Consider the following 22,519-nt stretch of genomic DNA (forward strand, 5'->3'; position numbering starts at 1 on the left):
ATTTTCCACATGATGTAAATACTTTTGCTGATTGTACGGCAGGCCCATGGCACAGCCTGCATAGGGCCTCCAGAGGACACCTAAGATTGGCTGAAATGTCCCAAATTGGTCAAGTGGGTTTTATTTATACAGTGCCAAATATTTATAGTTATTATCAGGGGTGGAAAAAGTACTGAAAAAATGTAATTGAGTAAAAGTATCTTTACTTTGCTTAAATTCTACTCAGAGTAAAAGTAAAAGTACGCATCTAAAAATGTACTCGAGTAAAAGTACAAAATTACTTCATTTAAAATGTAATTTGAGTACTAGTTACTTCATTACTTTCATTTATCTAACGCAAAAAGGATGAGTCATGAATAAAGTTCAGCACAAGTTGTTTAATATGCCTCGAAGTTGAATAAGTGCACATCCACACTTAAAAGAAACCCTTGACTGAGCTCAGTAACAGTTTCAATCCTATTGTCCAGCCAACAACATTATGAGAAAAGAATTACAGTATTCGAAGTCTCACAAATCAAAATAAAATGCACATACTGTAGGATCCGACTATTCAAACTAAAAATGGCTTCAGGATCCGACTATTCAAACTAAAATGGCTTCAGGATCAGCCTATTCAAACTAAAATGGCTTCAGGATCGTACTATTCACAATAACATGTCCCCAGGAAGCCCACAATCTACAATTTCAGGCCCAGGAATTGAGCAGGTCCATGCTGTCTGACGCACAGGCCAGGTACCCCTCCAATTCCCCAGAACCCTCTGACTTGCGGGACTTCATTGCTGAAAAGTAGTCCTCGTCGTCTGATGAATGCTGCCTGCTCCCTGCACCCTGCTCCACCTCAGCATCTGCCATCTGGTCCAGTTGATGCCTCACATAAAGAAGTCCTGTTTAATGGCAGACACCGTAGGGATATTAAGTACAGAGCCATTTGTTCTTAAAGAGTACTATGATCAGCTAAGTCATATAACATACTGCATTTCAATAGCCCACTAGTGCATTTCAATACCCCACCTCCCACTGTAAATTTCACATTATGTTATGCTTTTTAGCATTTCTACGCATGTGGCTGATAAAACTCCTTGGATCCTACATTGAAATGTTGTTCATATGCATTTATTGAGAGAAAACAAATGAACAACATCTCTACATATTAAATAACGTTATGTTGTGTAGTTATATCGCCTCAATCCTTATCCTCAAAACTATCAAAACATCCCATTTCATTTATCGTCACATTTAGCAAACTTCAATACGTGCAACTGCCCTTCTCAACTCACCCATACTTTTGAACGATCACTATTCACCCCCTTCCCTCGTTTACTTGGCTTGATCATGGTGAAAATAACATCATGACGGCACGGCACGGCACAGCGTGCTTACATGGGAAGGTTGTTATATGGGATGTAGTTAAAACAAATAATAAATTAACGGTTTGGAATGTAAAGGACAAAACACTTGTGCTAACTTACCACCACATGCTTTCGCAAGTTAGACGTCGAAGTTTTGTAGGCTGAAAGCTCCGTTTTGCTGGGCAAACACATTTTGCACTGCATTATTACGTTGTTCCCCTGTTGGCGTTTGAACACGAAGAGCTCTTCCAAGTTGGGCCAAGGGTTTTTGTTTTGTATTTCCTCTTCTTTCCGTTCTGACTGTTCCTCCTCGTCCATTGTAACCACCTCACCTGCAACAGCCATCCCTACGCGTTGGAATCTAGAGCGCGCGCAATGGAATGTCGCTTAATTGACGTTCAATCCCGGGGACAAAGTGGTTTTCCGCCCAATTTTTTTTTAAACTATCAGTGTTGTACTCAGTAACGTGAGGGGGTTTCAAATGTAGCGAAGTAAAATACTTGGGTCAAAATGTAATTGAGTAAAAGTAAAAATTACGCATTTCAAAAACTACTCTGAAAATTACAAGTTACTCATAAAAAGTACTCAATTACAGTAACGTGAGTAAATGTAATTCGTTACTTTCCACCCCTGGTTATTATATAGTGCCAAATCACAAAATTATCTCTTGACATGTATAGACTTACACATTCAAACTAAAATAGAGCAGGTCTAGTCCATACAATCATTCCCCCATGAGCAAGCATTTGGCAAAGGATGCAAGAAAAAACCTTGAAACTATGAACATATTATACAGATGGATATGTGCATTAAATGTAGCAGACTATGGGCAGGAACAGGAAATTATTTACCAGAGGAAATGTACAGATGATAAGTTATGCTATACAAAAATACAGGTGAAATGGACATTAAATAGTGCATAAATATAGTACAGTAGCTACCCAGGGTTACTAAACTAGTGTAGTATTGTGTAGTAATGCATGTGTGTGCAGGACAGTCCAGTGGTACAGTGGTAGTGGAGTACAGGCTTTGATCTGAGGAATGAGAAGGTGAGGGGTGTGAAGTGGTGTGTAGGGATCAGCAAGATGTCAGGAAGGACACATTTCTATGGAAGAAGCTATTCTTTAGACTGCTGGTCCTTGTCCAGAAGCTCCTGAAGCACCTGCCCGAGGGCAGGAGGGTAAATCATATTTAACAGGTAGATTTCACTTAGTTCACGTTAATGATGTTTCCTCATCATATATAAGGGTTAGCCTCAGTGTTCCACAGGGTTCAGTGTTTGGGCCGATCCTGTTCACCTTATACATGCTCCCTCTAGGAAATATTATTCATGGCATAAACTTTCATTGTTATGCTGATGACACTCAGCTGTACTTATCCTTAAAGCCTGAAGAAACAGAGCCGTTAGCCAGACTCCAGGCATGTCTTAAGGACATAAAGGACTGGATGACCTTCAATTTCTTATTATTAAACTCAGACAAAACTGAGATCATTGTTCTAGGCCCCAAACATCTTAGAACTGGAATAGCTGATAATATTGTCTCTCTGGACGGCATTACTTTGGCCCCCAGTACGACTGCGAGGAACCTCGGCGTTATCTTCGATCAGGACATGTCATTTATCCATCACATTAAACAGACCTCTAAGACCGCCTTCTTTCAACTCCGTAATATTGCTAAGATTAGGAGCGTCCTCTCTCAGAGTGATGCTGAAAAACTTGCTTTCGTTACTTCTAAGCTGGACTACTGCAACTCACTATTGTCAGGATGTCCAAATTACTCTATTAATAGCCTGCAGCTGATCCAGAATGCAGCAGCTAGAGTTTTAACAGGAATCAGTAAAAGGGATCATATCTCCCCCATCTTAGCTTCTCTTCACTGGCTTCCGGTAAAATTCAGAATAGACTTTAAACCTAAATGGACTAGCCCCATCATACCTGCAGGATCTAATAGTCCCATATATTCCCAATAGAACACTCAGATCACAGAGTGCAGGTTTACTTACAGTTCCCAGAATTCATAAAAGTAGAACGGGAGGACGAGCCTTCAGCTATCAGATACCCTTACTGTGGAACCAGCTGCCAATCTGGGTTCGACAGGCAGACACCACCTCCACTTTTAAGACTAAACTTAAAACCTTTCTGTTTAGTAAAGCATATAGTTAGCCCAAACAAAGTGTGTAGGGCTGGTAGGCATAGTTTCACTCACCTCATGATATATAGCCACAGGTAGAATAGATCTGACTAACTGTTAATCTTTAAATCTCTATCATAGCTAAGCTGCTATAGGCCTATGCTGCCGGGGGACACAAACATGATCCACCAAGCAGTTTCCCCTCCTCCTTCTCCTCTTCTATCCTCTCCCCTCGTCAGATTAACATACAGTTCATTATTTTATGTCACTAACTGTGTGTCCAGTTCTCCTCGTAGTCTTGTGTCTCTCCCTCCCTTTCTCTCTCTCTCTCTCTGTATCTTTCTGCAGGTATCTCTCCATCCAGATCTTCATGTTGAACTGCATCTGGCTCTATGACCAACCCAATGTCTACTGTTGACATCTGCCTGTCATTCTTCTGTGCACCGACTATCGGTGGAGTGGTTGAAGAGCAGAGGATGTTGCTATGATGTTATATAAAGCCCTTTGAGACAAACTGCTTGTAAAAATGGGCTATACAAATAAAGTTATCTTGTCTTGTCTTGTAAGCAGTCTATGGGCAGGGTGGGAGGAGTGCTTAAGAATGCTGCGACCTTGATGTAGACAGCGCTTCTTCTGGACATCCTCAACGGCTGGAAGTGGAGTTTCTGCTGCCGTGCCTTGATAGAGCAGCTTCCATACCAGATGGTGACACAGTTTGTTAGGCTGCTCTTGATCACACAGCGGTAAAAGTTCAACAGGATAGCTGAAGACAGGTGGTTCTTCTTCAGTGTTCTCAGGAAGAAGAGGTGCTGATGATCTTTCTTGACAAAAAATACAGGACCTTTTCAATGACCCCACTAACACCAGACGGATGTGGCAGGGCATCCAATCTATTACTGACTACAAGGCTCCTACCCCTTCCTGTGAGAACAACACTAGCTTCCTCAACCAACTGAACAAACACTTTGGGAGGTTCGAGGCACTGAACACCACCTCAGCAGTAAAATCCATTCCTCGCCCAGGTGAGCAGATACTCCGCCTGGATTCAGCTGATGTCCGGAGAACCCTGAGGAAGGTGAATGCCCGGAAAGCAGCTGGCCCTGACAACATACCAGGAAGAGTGCTCAAGGAATGTGCTGACCTGCTGGCTGGGGTTCTCACAGACATTTTCAATACATCACTTCACCAGGCTGTGGTACCATCCTGTTTCAAAACTGCCATCATCGTACCGGTACCCAAAAACAACACAACCTCCTCCCTCAACGACTACCGCCCAGTTGCACTTACACCAATCATGATGAAGTGCTTTGAGAGGCTGGTAAAGGACCATATGGTTTCTGGACTCCCCTCAATATTCGACCCGTACCAGTTTGCTTATCGCCGCAACCGCTCCACAGAGGATGCCATCTCCTCCACAGTCCATCGGAGCCTGGAGCATCTGGAAGGGGAAAACACACACGTGCGGATGCTGTTTCTGGATTTCAGCTCCGCATTCAATACCATCATTCCACAACACCTGATAAATAAACTGGCCCCCCTTGGATATAACACCCACCTCTGCAACTGGCTGCTTGATTTCCTCACCAACAGACCTCAGCGTGTGCGGGTGGGAAACAGCGTCTCCAGTGTCATCTCTCTGAGCACCGGCTCCCCTCAGGGCTGTGTCCTGAGTCCGCTGCTGTTCACACTTATGACACATGACTGCTACGCCAGGTCCACTACCAACCACATTGTGAAGTTCGCAGACGACACAACAGTAGTGGGCCTCATCACGAACAACGATGAGCAGGCCTACAGAGAGGAGGTGAAGGACAGCGGAGAAAATCATTGGGACTCCACTCCCTCCTCTCCAGGACATCGCAAGGAAACGCTGCCTGACCAGGGCCCACAACATCACCAGTGACCCCTCCCACCCTCACCACGGTCTGTTCTCACTGCTGAAGTCTGGCAGAAGATTCCGCAGCATGCGGTGCAGAACAACCAGACTCGCAAACAGCTTCTTTCCATATGCCATAAGACTACTTAACTCTACATGATCACTTCCCCTCCTCAACCACACAAACACCACTCAGGACTACAGCCCATTTATTTACTGTGCAATATATTTATATTCTGTACATCCACAAAAGTACTATTTATTACAAATACTCACTGTGCAATAATAATTACATATGTATATATGCTGACTGACTTTTTTATACAAACTACCTCACTTTCAAGTACTTTTTACTGCATATTTATTTGTGTATATATTATATTTTTTACTTTTTCTTTTATAAAGAATATGTCGGTAATTCCTGCTATGCTTGAGCCACTGTACCGAAATTTCGTTTGTGATGAAAATCCAAATGACAAATAAAGAAAGTCTAAGTCTAAGTCTAAGTCTTGACCAGGCTGGAGGTGTTGGTGGTCCATGACAGGTCCTCCAAGATGTGAATTGAAGTGAATTGAATGTGAGTCCTCAGGAACTTGAAGCTGGAGACAAGTTCAACGGCCATCCCGTTGATGTGGATGGGTTTATATGTGCCTCTTCTCTCCTTCCTGAAGCCTACAATGAGCTCCTTGGTCTTGCTGGTGTTGAGGAGCAGGTTATTTTCAGTGCACCATGTGGCCAGGTGCGGTACCTCTTCTATGTAGGCTGTCTCATCGTTGAGACCAATCAGGCATGTTGGATTGGAGTGTTTCGGCACAGACACGAGGCATGTAGCTTTGAAGCATGTTGGCACAACTGCTTGGGCAAGGGACAGGTTGAAAATGTCCGTGAAAATCCCAGCAAACTGGCCTGGGGAGCAAACATACTCCAGTCCGTGTGTTGAAACCTGTCCTGTCCTACCTGAGTACAGAGTCTGGCCCCACTGGCCACACTTGGATGGTCCTCACTGATGGCCTTACACGGTTGATGAGGGGTAAATGTTTGGCCGGGAGTAACAAAGAAAGGTGTTCTGTCCTAGGTGAGGGAGGAAGGTTGCGATGTAAGCACCAGCCATGTTTGTGTAAACGTGGTTAAAAGTTTTGTTTATCCTACTTATGCGGAGTTTGAATGTTCTACCTGTGCCTGTGTGGGTTTTCTCTTGCTACTCCGGCTTCTTCTCACAGTCCCAAAGACATGGCTGTGTCAGCGTGTGTGACTGTCTGTTCACATCAGTCCAGGGTGTACTCCGCCTCTCACCCGTAGTCAGCTGGGATCGGCTCCAGCCCCCACGATCCTGACAGATAAAGCAGTATAGACAATGGATGGATGGGTGGAAAAACAGTTCACTGGACTGTTGATAGAGTTAATAAAAATGCCACTCCAGGAAATCAGCCTCCAGCTCTCTCATTTTTGATTTAAAAGCATTAAAAGCTAATTTTATTAAAGTCTTTCAGAAATATTTCAGTTTATTCATATAGTGCCACAGTTTATCTCATGATACTGTCTGAATGAGGGTCTCATTTATAAAACAAAGCATAAAATCCATACTAAAAGTGTACGTGCACACAAAAGCTGGAAATGACGTATGCCAGAAAAAATCCTGACTTGTAAAACTGTCTGGAAGCACACCTATACCTGGATCTGTGCGTTCCCTTTATGACTCACCCTAGAAATTTACACACATGGAACACCCCCATGTCCCACCCTCCACACTGTCACACCGCGGTGAGGTCTTGTCTTGTTTTGAGTTTGTGTCTCGTCATTTCCTGTTTTATTTTGAAGAGTAACTCTCTTGCCTGATTGTGTCTACCTGTTTCCCATTACCCTCATGTGTTTAAATAGTCTGCAGTTCCCTTGTCTTGTGACAGTGTGCTTTGTCCCTTGTGAGATCACGTCAGCTTTTCCTTGTTCTCAGCCACAGCCATAGTTTTGACCCTGTGTAAGCATTTTGTCTTTGTCTCTTCTAAGAGTGATTTCTGTTGTAGATTTTATAGCTCAGTTTAGTTACCTTAGATTAAAATTTCTGCTTAGTCTTTAGTCTTCTTCACCTTAGAGTGACCTTTTTTTTGTTCTTGTCTTGTAGCTGTGTCAGTTTTTGTTTCCTCCGGTTGGAGAGTTTTATGTTTTTAGGATTATAGTATTGGGTTGTTGCTTATTTTCTCCCTTGGGAGAGATTTTTGTTCATTATTTTTTATAGCTTTTTGTTTTACTCTTTCATAAGACATTAACTTTCATAGTCGTGTCTTCTCTAGTAGAGAGAAGCATATCAGGAGTTTTTCATAGCCGTGTTTATTTTATTTTCACTCTGTCAAGAGTTTTTCTCTCACTGTCTACACTTAATGAAGTCTGTTGAATTTCACTCGTGTCTCTGTGTCTGAAGCCCTGCCTTGAGCCCAAGCCTTACACATACACCCAAATTTAACCATAAATGGTCAATGCAAATCATCTCATACATATAAATAAGGCTGTGGAACAGTGGTTCTTGATCAATCATGACAGAGAGAAAAAAGAAAAAAGAAAATTTTCAGATTCAGAAATTGAAGTACTTCTAGATAGATAGAGAGATACTTTATTGACCCTGAGAGAAATTTAGTATCCATTAGCAGCATTACAAAGCAAAAAGCACAAATCAGCATGCATTAAGTTAAAAAGTACAAAAATAAAGTATATAAAGTATAAAGGAGTATTAAAAATATAGAATATTTAACGTAAAAGCTTAAAAGCAATAATACAATAAATTTAAAAAAAAAAGAAACAGTCCAATGGTGTTTGTTGAGTTAAAAAGAGACAAAGAAAGTGTGCATTGTTAACCATCCAGCTACACAGTCCAATTCTGTCCTCACTGGGAAGAGTAGTTGAGCCATATGGCCTGAGGGAAAATAACTTCCTCAATCTGTATGTGGAGCAGGACATTAATATATTGCTATATCTCCTCACATTTTGATGATCCCATCCAAAGCGGCAAGCAGCAGAGCTCAGGGAAGGTTGCAATATCCCAGATCTAAGATACACACATACCTGTGAACTAATTCCTGCTGGTAACAGCTGGTTGCCAAAAGACCCATGGTGGTCAGTTATTGGTAATGGGATGGCACAGTTCCGGTGCACTAGTCTCTGCAATTCTGGTCCCAGTTCAGTACATAAATCCGAAAGCACAGCTCTAGGGAACTGGCTGATTAGCTAGTCATTGTCACGGGTCAGGAAGTCTTTGTGGTCTCTGAACACTTGCTCCCTCCTAAGTCTTTTATTGACATAATCTTCCATTAGTCCCAGGGCATCCATCATGCAGAATTATTAGTTTATTATTAGTAGTACTTGTATGGTCACAGTAATCAGACTTAACACCTTGCAACAATTATCATGACAATCAGTGGGATATCATAGGATATTATTTGAAAATACAAATTATCATCTCCCCTTGACTTCAACCTTCACCAGTTTGCATATCGTGCGAACAGATCCACAGAGGACGCCATCGCCGTAGCCCTCCACTCTGCACTGAACCACCTGGAGCAGCAGCAGAGCTACGTCCAGATGTTCTTTGTGGATTACAGTTCAGCCTTTAATACAATAATCCCGGACAGACTCATCACAAAACTGGTCAATCTCTACCTTCCTCCTCTCACATATGCTTGGATAAAAGACTTCCTCATAAACTGACCCCAGACTGTGAGACTTGGCCCCCACCTCTCCTCCACCTGCACTCTGAGCATCGGCTCCCCACAGGGCTGTGTGCTGAGCCCCCTCCTGTACTGCCTCTACACCCACGACTGCAGTTCGACCCACAACAACAACCTCATCGTCAAGTTTGCTGACGACACTACAGTGGTTGGACTCATCTCAAAGGGTGATACAGAGAGGAGATCCTGAAGTTGGCAGCCTCATGTTCAGAGAATAACCTCTCTCTGAACACCAAGAAAATCAAATAGATCTTCACTGACTTCAGGAAGCACAGCACTGACCCTTTACATCAACGGCGTGTGTGTGGAGAGGATCCACACTTTCAGGTTTCTCAGCGTCCTCATCTCCACCGACATCTCCTGGACAGAGAACATCACGGCAGTTATCAAGAAGGCTCAGCGGTGGCTACACTTCCTGAGAGTCCTCAGGAAGCACAACCTAAACTCCAACTTGCTGCTGACCTACTGCATCCATTGAGAGCCTGCTGACATACTGTATCACAGTATGGTATGGCAGCTGCACTGTTGCAGACAGGGAGAGGCTCCAGAGAGTTGTAAAGGCAGCACAGAAGATCATTGGCTGCCCTCTCCCCTCCCTGATGGACATTTACACCTCCCGTTGCCTCAGCAGAGCCCAAAACATCAGCAAGGACAGCTCCCATCCTGGCTTTGACCTGTTTGAACTGTTGCCCTCAGGGAGGCGCTACAGGTGCATCAGGACAAGAACAAATAGATTCAAAAACAGCTTCTTCCCAAAAGCATAAACCACCTTGAACTCTCACATGCACTGATTCCATAGTCTACTCACCTCAACCTCCGGTCTCTTACCTCCTGTGCAATACCTTTCAATGTGCAATATACATATATATATATATATATATATATATATATATATATATATTTAACACTGTACATAGCACCATATCTATTTGTATATTGTCATTGTTTGTTTTTATTTTATTCTATGTTTACACTGTTTGCACTGTGGAGTTTGGCTTTTAATCCCATTGTACATGTGTATAATGACAATAAAAGGCATTCTATTCTATTCTATTCTATCATACCAGATAAACACATACAACCTGGCACTCACCTCTGCATTCCCTGGGTGGGGAATGTGATGTGAAGCAGCATGTATTGAGCAGAATTTTATTTGAGATTTTAGTTTAGATTTGTATTTTACACTGTATTTTGTACTTTACACTCTAGAGGTGCTGAGAATGGGAATTGTGGCTCATCAGCTTGAGCATAATTAACATTGCTGGTTTGAATTTAGTATTTATTTAGTAGATAGCCTAAGCAACATTAAATATCAAACAAATAAAATAAATGAAATTAAATCTGGCGACATAGTTGGTGAGGGGAATAGAAGCATTAATATTATGTATAACAAAATATTGTATATATGTATATTGTTGTCCCTCAGATCTTATTTCTACAAACTGGTTTCAATTTGCCACTTCACCTTCTGTGTGTCAGTGTGCCTTCTCTGCAAAATGTGTGTATGCATGGGTCAGAGTTAAAAGTGACTTATTGGGACAACCTGATAATATGGATTTCATGGAAAGATAGCGGGTGGCAGTGGTTAGCACTGTCACCTCATAGCAAGAGGGTTCCAGGTTCGAATCCCGGTCTGGGCCCTTCTATGTGGAGATTGCATGTTCTCTCTGTGCCTGCGTGGGTTTTCTCCGGGTACTCCGGCTTCCTCCCACAATACCAAAAACATGCACGTTAGGGTAATTGGCTACTTTAAATTGCCCCTAGGTGTGAGTGTGAGAGTGTGTGGTTGTTTGTCTTTGTGTGTTGGCCCTGCGACTGACTGGCAACCAGTCCAGGGTGTATTCCGCCTCTCGCCCGTAGTCAGCTGGGATATACTCCAGCTCCCCCGCGACCCTGACAGATAAGTGGTATAGAAAATGGATGTATGGTTTTTGAAAAATTATGTATTGTGGACACACAGTTAGTGACCTGAAGAGAGGAGGGGAGAGGATGGTGGTGTTGAGGAAGTGGGGGAAATGCTAACTATACGGTTTACTAAACAGAAAGGTTTTAAGTCTGGTCTTAAAGGTGGAGGTGGTGTGTGCCTCTCGAACTCAGATTGGCAACTGGTTCCACAGCAGGGGTGCCTACTTTTATGAATTCTGGGATATACAAGTAAACCTGCACTCTGTGATCTGAGTGTTCTATTGGGAATATATGGGACTATTAGATCCTGCAGGTATAGTGGAGTCCATTTAGGGCCTTATATGTAAGTAGGAGAATTTTAAAATCTATTCTGAATTTTACCGGAGTGAAGGGAAGCTAAAACTCTAGCTGCTGCATTATGGATCAGCTGGATGGAGTAATTTGGACATCCTGATAATAATGAGTTGCAGTAGTCCAGCCTAGAAGTAACAAGAGCATGGACGAATTTTTCAGCATCACTCCAAGAGAAGATGCTCCTAATCTTAGCAATAGATTAGTAATTAGAAGCCGGTCTTAGAGATCTGTTTAATGTGATGGATAAATGACATGTCCTGATCAAAGATAACACCGAGGTTCCTCACAGTCGTACTGGAGGCCAAAGTAATGCCGTCCAGAGAGAGAATATTATCAGCTATTCTAGAGATGTTTGGGTCCAAAAATAACGACCTCAGTTTTGTCTGAGTTTAATAGCACAAAATTGGAGGTCATCCAGTCCTTTATGTCCTTAAGACATGCCTGGAGTCTGACTAATGGCTGTCAGTTATGGATAAGTACAGCTGGGTATCATCAGCATAACAATGAAAGTTTATGCCATGTCTCTGAATAATATTTCCTAGAGGGAGCATATATAAGGTGAAGAGGATCGGCCCGAGCACTGGGCCCTGTGGAACACCGTGATTAATCCTTGTACGTAAAGAGGAAACATCATTAATGTGAACGACGTGAAATCTATCTGATAAATATGATATAAACCAGTCTAGTGCTGTACCTGTGTTCCTAGTCTCATGTTCTAATCTGTGTAACAAAATGCTGTGATCTACACTGTCAAAGACAGCACTGAGATCCAGTAGAACAAGTGTAGAGACAAGTCCCTGGTCTGATGCCATGAGGAGGGAGAGAAGGCTGGCACGGTGGCACAACTCATCCCCACTTATGATTATTTTCAGCATATTATTTAATTGTAATTGTATATTGTATTCTTACATTTTATCACTAAAACTATGTAACATTTTTAATTTTAGACCAAAATCCATCATACCACGCACTTCTAAACGGAAGACAGACAGGGCTTCGACTTCTCTTGTGGAATTGGACAGAGCAGTGAAAGAGATGCAACAGGGAAAGACCATACATCAGGTGGCAAGGGAGATGAAGATCTTTACATTTGATGTAAAATGATGAAGGAGTCATCATCCCTAGAGGTGATGTGCTCAAGAAACTACCCACACCCCAAAAACTTGGTGGTACAGCCAGAACTTCATATTCCCCTGCAGCATTGACGAGTGAGATGTTAAGTAATAGGCCGGATCTAGACCACCTTGACCTACATACGCACGGAGGATAATTTGGAGAAGTGAGGAGATGGGCATGCCTCATCAGTGTTTGATTTACCTGCCATTTAGCTAACATTGATTTCAGTTTTGAGGTTGCACTATGTTATTAATGAGAAGTTTTATTCAGTTTTTAAGTGGCCTAAGTCAAAATGGGATGTTCAGAAATTGGCCTAAGTTACTTTATTCTTATATGTTACATAACTGACAGACAGCGTTCTATGTATATCAGCAGGTATCTATTGCTAAAGCCTTTTTGCCTGAAATGATTCACAAATATCATATATTGTGTATTTAAGTTTTTTGTGCTTTCCCAAAAACTGGAAAATATGACTAATTTTTATTTCATTTGTCTTGCTTTTAAATCGTATTACAGTTCATGCAATTAAAATGTTCTGTTTTACTTCAATAATCACTGGAACAATTTACCCCAACATATTCTACCCAAAGGTACAACTTACCCTGCACCAGGGGCAAGTCGTGCCACAAGACCACTTTTTTTCTGGAAGCTATATTTCTGAAACCGTTTATTTCAGATCCAAAGTTATAAAAGTAAATCTATATTATAATCTTATATTAATTCATTTACTAGTACAGCTTTAGATGAGAGAGATCTAACGTTTAACAGTCCACATTTAATTCTCCTATTTGTTGTAGCTGTCGGAGGACAGACACAGTCTCTATGGGATATTGGGTGAGTAACTGTGGAATGGAAGCACAGAGAGGCGTGCAGGACTGCAACTCTGCCTCCTGGTCTCAACTCTGGGTTGTCATGGTTTTGGTTTAATAAGGAAATCAGATTTCTAGATATGAGAGCTGCTCCATCCAAAGTGGGATGAATGCAGTCTCTCCTAATGAGACCAGGTCTTCCCTAGAAGGTCTGCCAATTATCAATAATCTACAAAGTCCACATTGTTTACTGGACACCACCTCGACAACCAGTGATTGAATGATGACATTTGGCTAAACATATCATCGCTGGTCAGATTGGGCAGGGATCCAGAGAAAACTACGGGGTCTGACATGGTCTGTGCAAATCTTCCCACTCACCTGTGTCAGAGCGTTATATTGTCTTTTGTTCCATGTCAGGAGTTGTATTGTCTCCATGCATTCCATGCCAGGAAACTCTAGTCTTGTCTTGCCAAGTTTTGCCACAGCTTTTTGTACCTTTTGTTGATCCTCGCCACAGTAAGTGTGTGCTTGTTTTTGAGTTTCTTGAAAATAAAAATCTTGCCAGCCTACACATTCATTCATGATTGTGTTATTTCCATCTACGCCGTATTTGTAAGCTGGAATCCGATGTTATATGTTAAGTCTTTTTTACATAAAGAATCATCAAGATGAACACGGACTCAGCGTGTTTTCTCCACTAAACAACAGTGCGTCACACAAACAGATAGGGCCCATCCTTCTCCTCTCTCACGACTTTAGGAAAGTTCAGCAAGTTGCATTACAGTCTAAATGTATCTACGCCCCCCCAATTATATTAATACTCACTTTCCTCGAGACACTGGCCAAGGAGGTGGAGTTGAGTCATTTTTGGGCAGTCGTGGATCAGCGGTTAGGGTGTCGGACCCGTAACCGGTGGATCGCTGGTTCGATTCCCCGTACCGGTGTCCATGGCTGAGGTACCTAACCCCCACTGCTCCCCGGGCGCTGCACGCGGTCGCCCACTGCCCCGGGTTTGCTGTGTGTGTGTGCACGTCACTTGGGTGGGTTAAATGCAGAGCACAAATTTCATTGGAGTGAGTTCCCTCCAATGACAAAATATGTCACTTTCAATTTCATTCATTTTCATTTTTTTGACTTAAACCTATCAATCAATCCGAAGTCTGAACTCTATTATACATTATAACTAATTTGAAAGCCTTATTCTTATTCTTTCCTACCCAACTTAGAAAACAGTGTAGCAGGGTCTTGGTCCCTAACCTGAATTTCTATCGAAATTCTCAGTTTTTATCAAGTTCAGTCCTTAAAACAAATAAAGTAATTATTGTGGATGATTTCAATATTCATGAGGACAATGACAACGACAGCCTTTGTTCAGCATTTGTGTGTCTATTGGCTTCTGTCAATGTGTACATAAACCCACTCATTGTTTTAATCACACTCTCGACCTTTCTCTGATATATGCTATTAAAATCGAACTTATCAATAATCTTTCCACCAAATCCTTTTCTATCTGACCATTGTTTAGTAACTCTGAACACTGAATTTCTATTACCTACGTGACCACAAGCCATGATGAAAAATTTCCTACACTAGATGTCTATCTGATAGTGTTGTGGCTAAATTTAAGGAGGAGTCTGCCTTCTAAAAGAAGGTTTATCCTTGCCATTGTCACCAAGTGCTTGCTCATGGGGCTGAGTAAACAGATTTATTTGTTAACTGAATTACAAATAAATACTTGAAAGCTAAATATAATATTTTCTCAGTCATCATCTTCCTCCTCCTCTTCGTCTGTGTCCACTATCTCTTCCTGGGCAGCTAGCTGCTCCTCTAAAGATTCTTTCAGTGCCTGCTCCTCTTCCAGTGATGGGTCCAGGGCCTCTGTGATTTCTGGTCCACTGGTATATTCTGCCTGTGGTAGCGGGGGGACGGGTGGGCTGTACCCTTCACCTGCATACTTCAGACCCCATCCAACATATATGTTCTCAAACTTCCTATATTAAAGGACAGCACATGGTTGTGTGTAAATTGTAACATTTCCTTACCATTGGGAATCAAACACAGGAAGTCAGAATTTTGTGATTTTTTTTCACTTACTTTCCACAAGCATATGCATATGCCCCCGGCCAGAGGTTAGAACGCAGCACAGCTACTGCATGCTGACAGGTGAGAGTGGAGGACATCTTTGAGCTCCAGGGAGGGGTATTGAAAATATCTGAGAGACACAAATATGAAGTTATATGAAGACAAAAGAAAGATACAGTGCATACTATTTTATTCATATTCATCGATAAAAATATAGTATGCAGTATGTGTATATAACATACTGCACAACAGGCACACAGCTATTTGCCACTGCTGTCTGAGTTGATGATGACTGACCACAGAGTAATGAGCATTGGTAACCAAAGAAATGACGGGTGAAAAACAGGAGCTCACTGTTATTAGTATCCAGCAGAGAACAGACATATGAATAATGAGATGAAGACAATGAAAAAGAAATAATCTTAGAGCAACACCTGCTCAAAGTTTCATTATTTGGCCTGAGCCATCATGATATTAAAAAAAAACTTCCATCCATCCATCCATCCATTTTCTATACCGCTTATCCGTCAGGGTCGCGGGGGAGCTGGAGCCTATCCCAGCTGACTACGGGCGAGAGGCGTGGTACACCCTGGACTGGTCGCCAGTCAATCGCAGGGCTGACACACGAAGACAAACAACCACACACTCTCACACTCACACCTAGGGGCAATGTAGAGTAGCCAATTAACCTAATGTGCATGTTTTTGGTATTGTGGGAGGAAGCCAGAGTACCCGGAGAAAACCCACGCAGGCACAGGGAGAACATGCAAACTCCACATAGAAGGGCCCAGACCGGGATTCGAACCTGGAACCCTCTTGCTATGAGGTGACAGTGCTAACTGCTGCAAAAAAAAGCTTGTTATATTGATTGTATCACATTGCTAACTGTTGCTTCTACTTTAAGATACAACCTCACCTATTTGGCTGCATAATAAAAATAGAGTAGGTGGACAGCAGCCTGTAATTAAAGTAATATTAGATAGAAAATTTCGATAGATTACGAGTTGTTAGAAGGTCCTTATTTTGATAGTGAAGCAGCAGGGCATTTTTTCATGTTGAATCCCCAGAAGAAATTCCTTTTGAATTCCTTACATTTTGAACCCAATACTGGTCTGTCCATAAAAGTCAAAGACTGACCTGCATCTTGGGAGAGGGGTGTGAGCAAAGGGGGTCCAACTTCTGGCTCAGGCTCATCAGGCTCCTCTTCCTTCTCTTCAGCTTCTCTTTCCTCATTTGAGTCTTCACCTGTTTTCACAGCCAAGTTCACCCAAGTACAGCGTCCCTTAAATAGTCCACATGCCCACGTTAATGAAGCACATGTTTACATCAGCTAAGAAAATGTTAAATGCACCTGCTTTGATTGAACTCATACCTGCTGGAGGATGTGCTGAACATGATGTACCCAGGTAGATAAAGACTCAGCCATCTCAGAAACTGGAACACCTTCAAAGTCAGGATTTATTTCATAGCTGTCCCTGGGTGCCTCGTCTTCCTCATCACCTTCCTCTTCCACAGTTTGAAAGAAACCCTGGGGGCTGACCTGTGTGCCAGCAGAGATTCGAGCAATCTGTGCTCTGAGATAGTTGGCTTCATTCCCAGGGAAAGGTGGGTAGCTCACAATTGGGTTGTCCAGTCTCCCGGTGAAGAATTTCCGAATTTGGCGAGCAGCAGTGATCTGTGCAGGACTGACTGAAGGGAGCTTCACCCAAGGAAAACCAGGCTCTTTGCACACATAATAAACAAACTTGTTAGCACCTGTTCCTATGGCCTCCTTTGGCACCACTGGTAAGGGTTTATAGGTGGACTGAGGAGGTGGATCCATCTGAAAACAAAGCCACCACAGGACCAGATAAACTAATCACAGACAGTTCATTTCAAAGCAAATTTCCAAATCATCACAATCACAATAGAAAATAGAAATTGCAAACAAAAAAATAAAATATGCTAAATAAATGATAACATAAAGATATTTTCATTATTATCATAATTTATCTCTATCTTTATTTCAATTTAAATTGAAATGCAACTGAGAAAAGAGATGAGTGAGGTGATTCAGGTTCATTTCTACAAAAAACACAGTTAATCATCGATGTGTCCGCACCTCTTTTTCATTCTCGGTTTCTTTCTCCTCTTCTTCAATGCTCTGCTCCTCCTCTTCCTCTCCATCTCTGTACTCAACTTCAGCAATGATATAACTGCTCTCTGTTCCCAGAATCTTTCCCCACAGTCTGCAATGCAGCAGTGCCTGCGACTCAGCGAGCTGCTTGAGTGCAAGGAAGACCCTCTGCATTTCGTCTCTCCCCAGACCCACTCCAACATGCTCCAAGTAGAAGCCAACCTCACTCACATTAGGAAGAGCAGTTTCCACCTGGTGAAGACCAATAAATCGTCTTTAGTTATGCAAATTCAGGTCCATGTACATTAAAAATGTTGATTCCATATTAGGGGTGGACAACATATATCAGCCCAATAATAGGAAATTTATGTAATCTTCTAATCTATGTATTTTTTAAAATTAAAAATGTAGGCAACATTATAATGGTTAACAGGTTTTATAAGATCTGCTGAACACTACATCAGTGAAACAGCAAGGACCCTGGATGAATAACAGTTGAAAAGACTGAATAAAAATGGTCAAGGAGGACGACTGTTGAGGACTAATTGTAATTAATACTTCATATCATCTTATGCACATACCATCAGTTGTAATAAGCTAATGTGTAAATAAAAAAAATGATTTGATGACTTGCTCAAAAGTACCCTGGCAGTGCCCAAAGGGTACACTGTCAACTCTACAGCTGCCAGCCCACAATTCATATCAACTGGTCCTTGCTGAATCTGAGTCAGTAACCCAGTAGTTACAATGTCACATCCCCACGAACTGGACTACTGTCACCCAAAACTAAATAAATACATAAATAAACAAAAATAAATAAATAGAGTGGTGTTCAGATAACAGGGATATGTGACATGGCTTCACTATATGTCTAATAAACTTTCACTTCAACCCGGTGTTGCACAGGTACGCCAAAATGCCTGTGTCCTTTCCCCCTACAAATCAAAACAAATGTGCATTTGTAATGTAGCCCATACCAGTTCTTCCTCCTGGTCAGTCTCTTCTGGCCGATAAAACAGCAGCCGCTGCTGCTCGGCCAGCATCTCAATAGCTGTGGACTGTGGATAGTCTTGCAGAATGCTCTGTTTGTCTTCAAGTAAACCCCGCTTCACATCACGGCTCAAGTCTTCTATCACATCCACCACATTCGGTGGATGCTCATCCATCACCTTTAACAGCACCCGAGTGAGATGGTCGTAGCTGGAACATTTAAGAATAACATCAGTGAAGTATTCATAAATGTTTGACTATTCTATTGGGCATTTTAAAGAATGTACATCCAGAAATGTTATTCACACATAGAAGCACACAGTTATAATTCAAATTCGTCCTAGTACAGAACGCAAGTGTTTTCCTTAGAAAAAAGTAAGAAAGTGGTTGCATGGGTTTGTTATCTGTCGTGGCAGGGAGGGCAACCACAGCCAACCACACACTCTCACACTCACACCTAGGGGCAATGTAGAGTAGCCAGTTAACCTAATGTGCATGTTTTTGGGAGTGTGGGAGAAAACCCACACAGACACAGGGAGAATATGCAAACTCCAAACCGGGATTCAAACCTGGAAGCCTCTTACTGTGAGGCAACAGTGCTAACCACCATATCAGCATGCTGCTCAGACTGACATGACTCGTTCGCCACAACAAAAGACAGCCTCGTTTGTAGAGTTATTCAGCCATTGTTGCTATAGCAAGATCAACGGATTACAAGAAGCACCAGTTGATAAACAACACATTACTCGATATTACATGTTCTGTTAGGGCTGGGTGGTGGGTCGTCTCATTCGTGCTCCTCATCTGATGTGTCTGTTGTTTGGTTTTGTCTCTTCTGTTGCTCTTTCTGTTATATCTGTGCCCGTTGGCATTGTCTCATTTTTAGCTTAGTGTTGGCTTGATTGTATTTTTTGCGTTTTTCTGTAGTTTTATCAGGGTTTTCAGAAGGCTGTTGCTCTCCACATTTTCTGTTGTTTCTCAAACTTTACAATCTCTGTTTTCATTATTAACTCTGGTTACATGAAGGCTCAGGTCAGCTCATTAAGTGGTTCCCAAACTTTTTCACATCAATGACCCACAAACTGATACATCACAAAATGTTTTATACCACAAAGTGTATGAAAGCTATCGTCAAAACACATTCTGTCTTTGAGTTACTTATAGACAATACAAATAGACACATACAAATATACAATAGACAAAAACCTGGAACTCCCTCAAGGGACTCTTAGGCATCCCTGTACTCCACTTTAAAAACAGCCAATTTACGAAATTAGTTTACTAATTTAGCTAGGTTAACCAGTTAACTTTTAGAAGGGAACAAAATTAGTTTACTAATTTAGTTAGGTTATCCAGTTAACTTTTAGAAGGGAATAAGCCTGTTTCTTGGAATAGGCTGTTTGCTGTATTAATCTCATTAGTTGATTTAACAGGTCAGCCAAGCAACTTTGATAGCATCAGTAATGTTAGAAACCGTCTGCAGTCTTGAGAATTGCTAACGCAGCTACTCTCAGCTCCGGCCCTGAGAGAAGTTCAGGGAATTTCGGTGACCCGAATTTTTTCTTTTTGCCACTTAACGAGCTATGTTGCCTCGGATGTAGCGGCGTGTTGGAGACAACTATATGCTGGTTTTGGATTTGGATTCGCAATTGCCGACAGTAACGTAGAACTGAAAACAGTGTTACTGAATGTGGTGAAATACCTGTCATAGTAAAAGTTTTTTCCTCTTCTTTGGAGATGTACTTTTCACATTTACATGGGAAGGTGGTCCTGCATAATTGGTTGATTTGTCAAGCTGCAGAAATCGCAGCCATGGGCGAGAATTACTCACTCACGCGTTACTTACAGGTTGAGGTTGTTTTTAGTGTTGCTTTTCAGAAGGGCAGCCTTGAATGAGACAGCTGACTGAAGGATCTGTTGACCTCTGTCTTGGTTCCTGTCCGGAGTGTCCATCGTTCCTCACCTGTTTATTTGATTTGTTAATTTCGTTGTTATTTCACTTGACGCCAACTTCAGATAAATACAGACTAACGATAGCTACACGACGGGCAGATGTTCAAAGCTAGCAGGTATCTAGCTTAGTGTATCTAGCTAAGTGCATCAACGGTGCCACCACAAACAATGGCAGCGAAAAACCAAACATCATCGGTTGCTATGGTTACTGTAACAGAGTGGCTATAGCCCCATGGAGGAAGAAAACGCTAAGAAAAGCAAAACAATACTGACGTTGGTATCTAGATACATTTATTATTATTACCGGTAGTAGTAGTAATAGTAGCAGTGTTGTATATTTGATAGCGATGATGTGAAGATGTTGAAGGAGATTACTTCTTCTTGCTTGTGTAAGAAGTTTATTACAAGAAGCATAGCATCAAATACATGCGAGTGGACCCAGGCCAAAAAAAGATCACTCTACCGAGAGGTCTCTGTTGGACGCTTAATATAGTAACTGTTTAACAAAAGAGGTGTAAACATCTGAAAATTAACCAATGACCTTTCCAATACACCACGAAGCGGGGGGGCTGGAAACCGTCATTCCTACTAATCACCAAACCTCAGGAAGACATTAATGGTACTAATCACCAGATCCCAGGATGACATCAATCATACTAATCTCCAGACACTAAGTAGTAAAATTCTGCATAGTATTTAGCTCAGTTCACTGAAAAAACGTTATTGGACAAAAGTTACAGACACAGGTGTGATTCCTTGAAAAGTTCCCCAATAGATGGAGAACAAGAACTGTTCAGGGCTTCAGATCGCAAACAGATCTACGATATTTCAGTGTTTTCATAAAATACATAAAAAACCCCAAATGATCCCGTTTTACAAAGTCTGGGATCTCATCACATCCTTGCTCATGAATGTCTGATCAATGTTTCAAATAGGCATTTTTTGAGCATTCCACAGCTTACTCTTTGGTTGGCCGTCTCAACCTGTTTGAGATGTGTTGCAGGGATCGATAAGGATGTATTTACAAAACAACAAACAAATAATAAAAAAAACAAAATATGTTAAGTTTGTACTCAGCCTGAGCACATCAGAATCAGAATTCCTTTATTTATCCCCATAGGGAAATTCTTCGTCAGAATGTCTGAATGAACAAACTATTTCACTGTTCTATTAGGGTTTAATACAGCCTCCTGACTTTTTTGGAATTGAGGTTGTATTTGGGAAAGTACAGTAAAATACAAAATGCTCTCATTGCTATTCTTTCAAAAGATATTACCTTTTTTGGCCTTTTGATGATGGTGGAGAGATTTTCCCAACTTGAATTTTCCATAGGTGTTCACTTTGGTTGACAACTGGTGACCACAAAGGCCAGAGCATAATTTCCACACTTCTTCTCTTCTACCATTCAGTGAGCCTCATGTATAGAAAAATCTGTATTGTGTTGTTTCTCCCCTTATTCATTCACGCTTTAGCTTTTCATGTGTTGCCTCTCTCTGAGTGTATGTAGAAAAAATTAACTGTGGTAACAACATAATCAGTTGCATTTGCAGATATGCAAATACAAATCTATATCACATTGCTGAAACTGAGCTGTAGGACTGAAGGGATGAAAAACCTTCACAACATAAATGTAAACAGATTTATTTTCACATATATTGCACATCTGGCTGTGTATAGATATATAAAGATCCACCCATCCATCCATCCATTTTCTATACCGCTTATCCGTCAGGGTTGCGTGTGGGCTGGAGCCTTTCCCAGATTAAAATTATGAACTGTGTTCTACATTAATCTGGCAACAAATTAACCAGAGGAGCAGTTTTACTACAATTTTACATTTTAATCTCTTAAGCAAATTACTGTTTCAAGTGCACTTCGCCTTCAACTTTCCCAACATACTGCAAAAAAGTTGCTAGATAGTTGCCTTATCTTAATTAGTTATAAGATGAATGAAGTGACGTGCGGCAAAATAAATTGTAGTGCATCCTTGATCAGAACCAATGCTTAAATTACAACTATCCAATATAGCAAACAAAGTAATAAACCTGCAGAGCAAAAGTCCTTAAAATATAACCTGAGAATGTGAGCAAAAAAGAGGGGGAGCCTCTTATAAATTCC

The 22,519-nt window shown here is 41.5% G+C and overlaps 1 protein-coding gene and 1 long non-coding RNA gene across 2 annotated transcripts; both read right to left on the reverse strand.

Annotated features, from left to right (window-relative positions):
* Positions 1-357: 357 nt before the first annotated feature.
* LOC124061253 lies at positions 358-1,977 on the reverse strand. Its single transcript, XR_006843708.1, has 2 exons — positions 1,470-1,977; positions 358-884 (listed from the first exon to the last, which is right to left on the reverse strand). It is a non-coding gene; the product is annotated as an uncharacterized LOC124061253 (long non-coding RNA).
* Positions 1,978-14,951: 12,974 nt separating this feature from the next.
* rsph4a (radial spoke head component 4A) lies at positions 14,952-22,511 on the reverse strand. Its single transcript, XM_046391084.1, has 7 exons — positions 20,295-22,511; positions 18,436-18,658; positions 17,444-17,710; positions 16,715-17,164; positions 16,480-16,624; positions 15,355-15,472; positions 14,952-15,251 (listed from the first exon to the last, which is right to left on the reverse strand). Exons 1-7 carry the CDS (start codon positions 20,399-20,401, stop codon positions 15,020-15,022), a joined length of 1,542 nt encoding a protein of 513 aa, XP_046247040.1. The 5' UTR covers positions 20,402-22,511; the 3' UTR covers positions 14,952-15,019.
* Positions 22,512-22,519: the final 8 nt, after the last annotated feature.

This window comes from Scatophagus argus, chromosome 6 (assembly GCF_020382885.2).
Source record: "Scatophagus argus isolate fScaArg1 chromosome 6, fScaArg1.pri, whole genome shotgun sequence".
NCBI lineage: Eukaryota > Metazoa > Chordata > Actinopteri > Scatophagidae > Scatophagus > Scatophagus argus.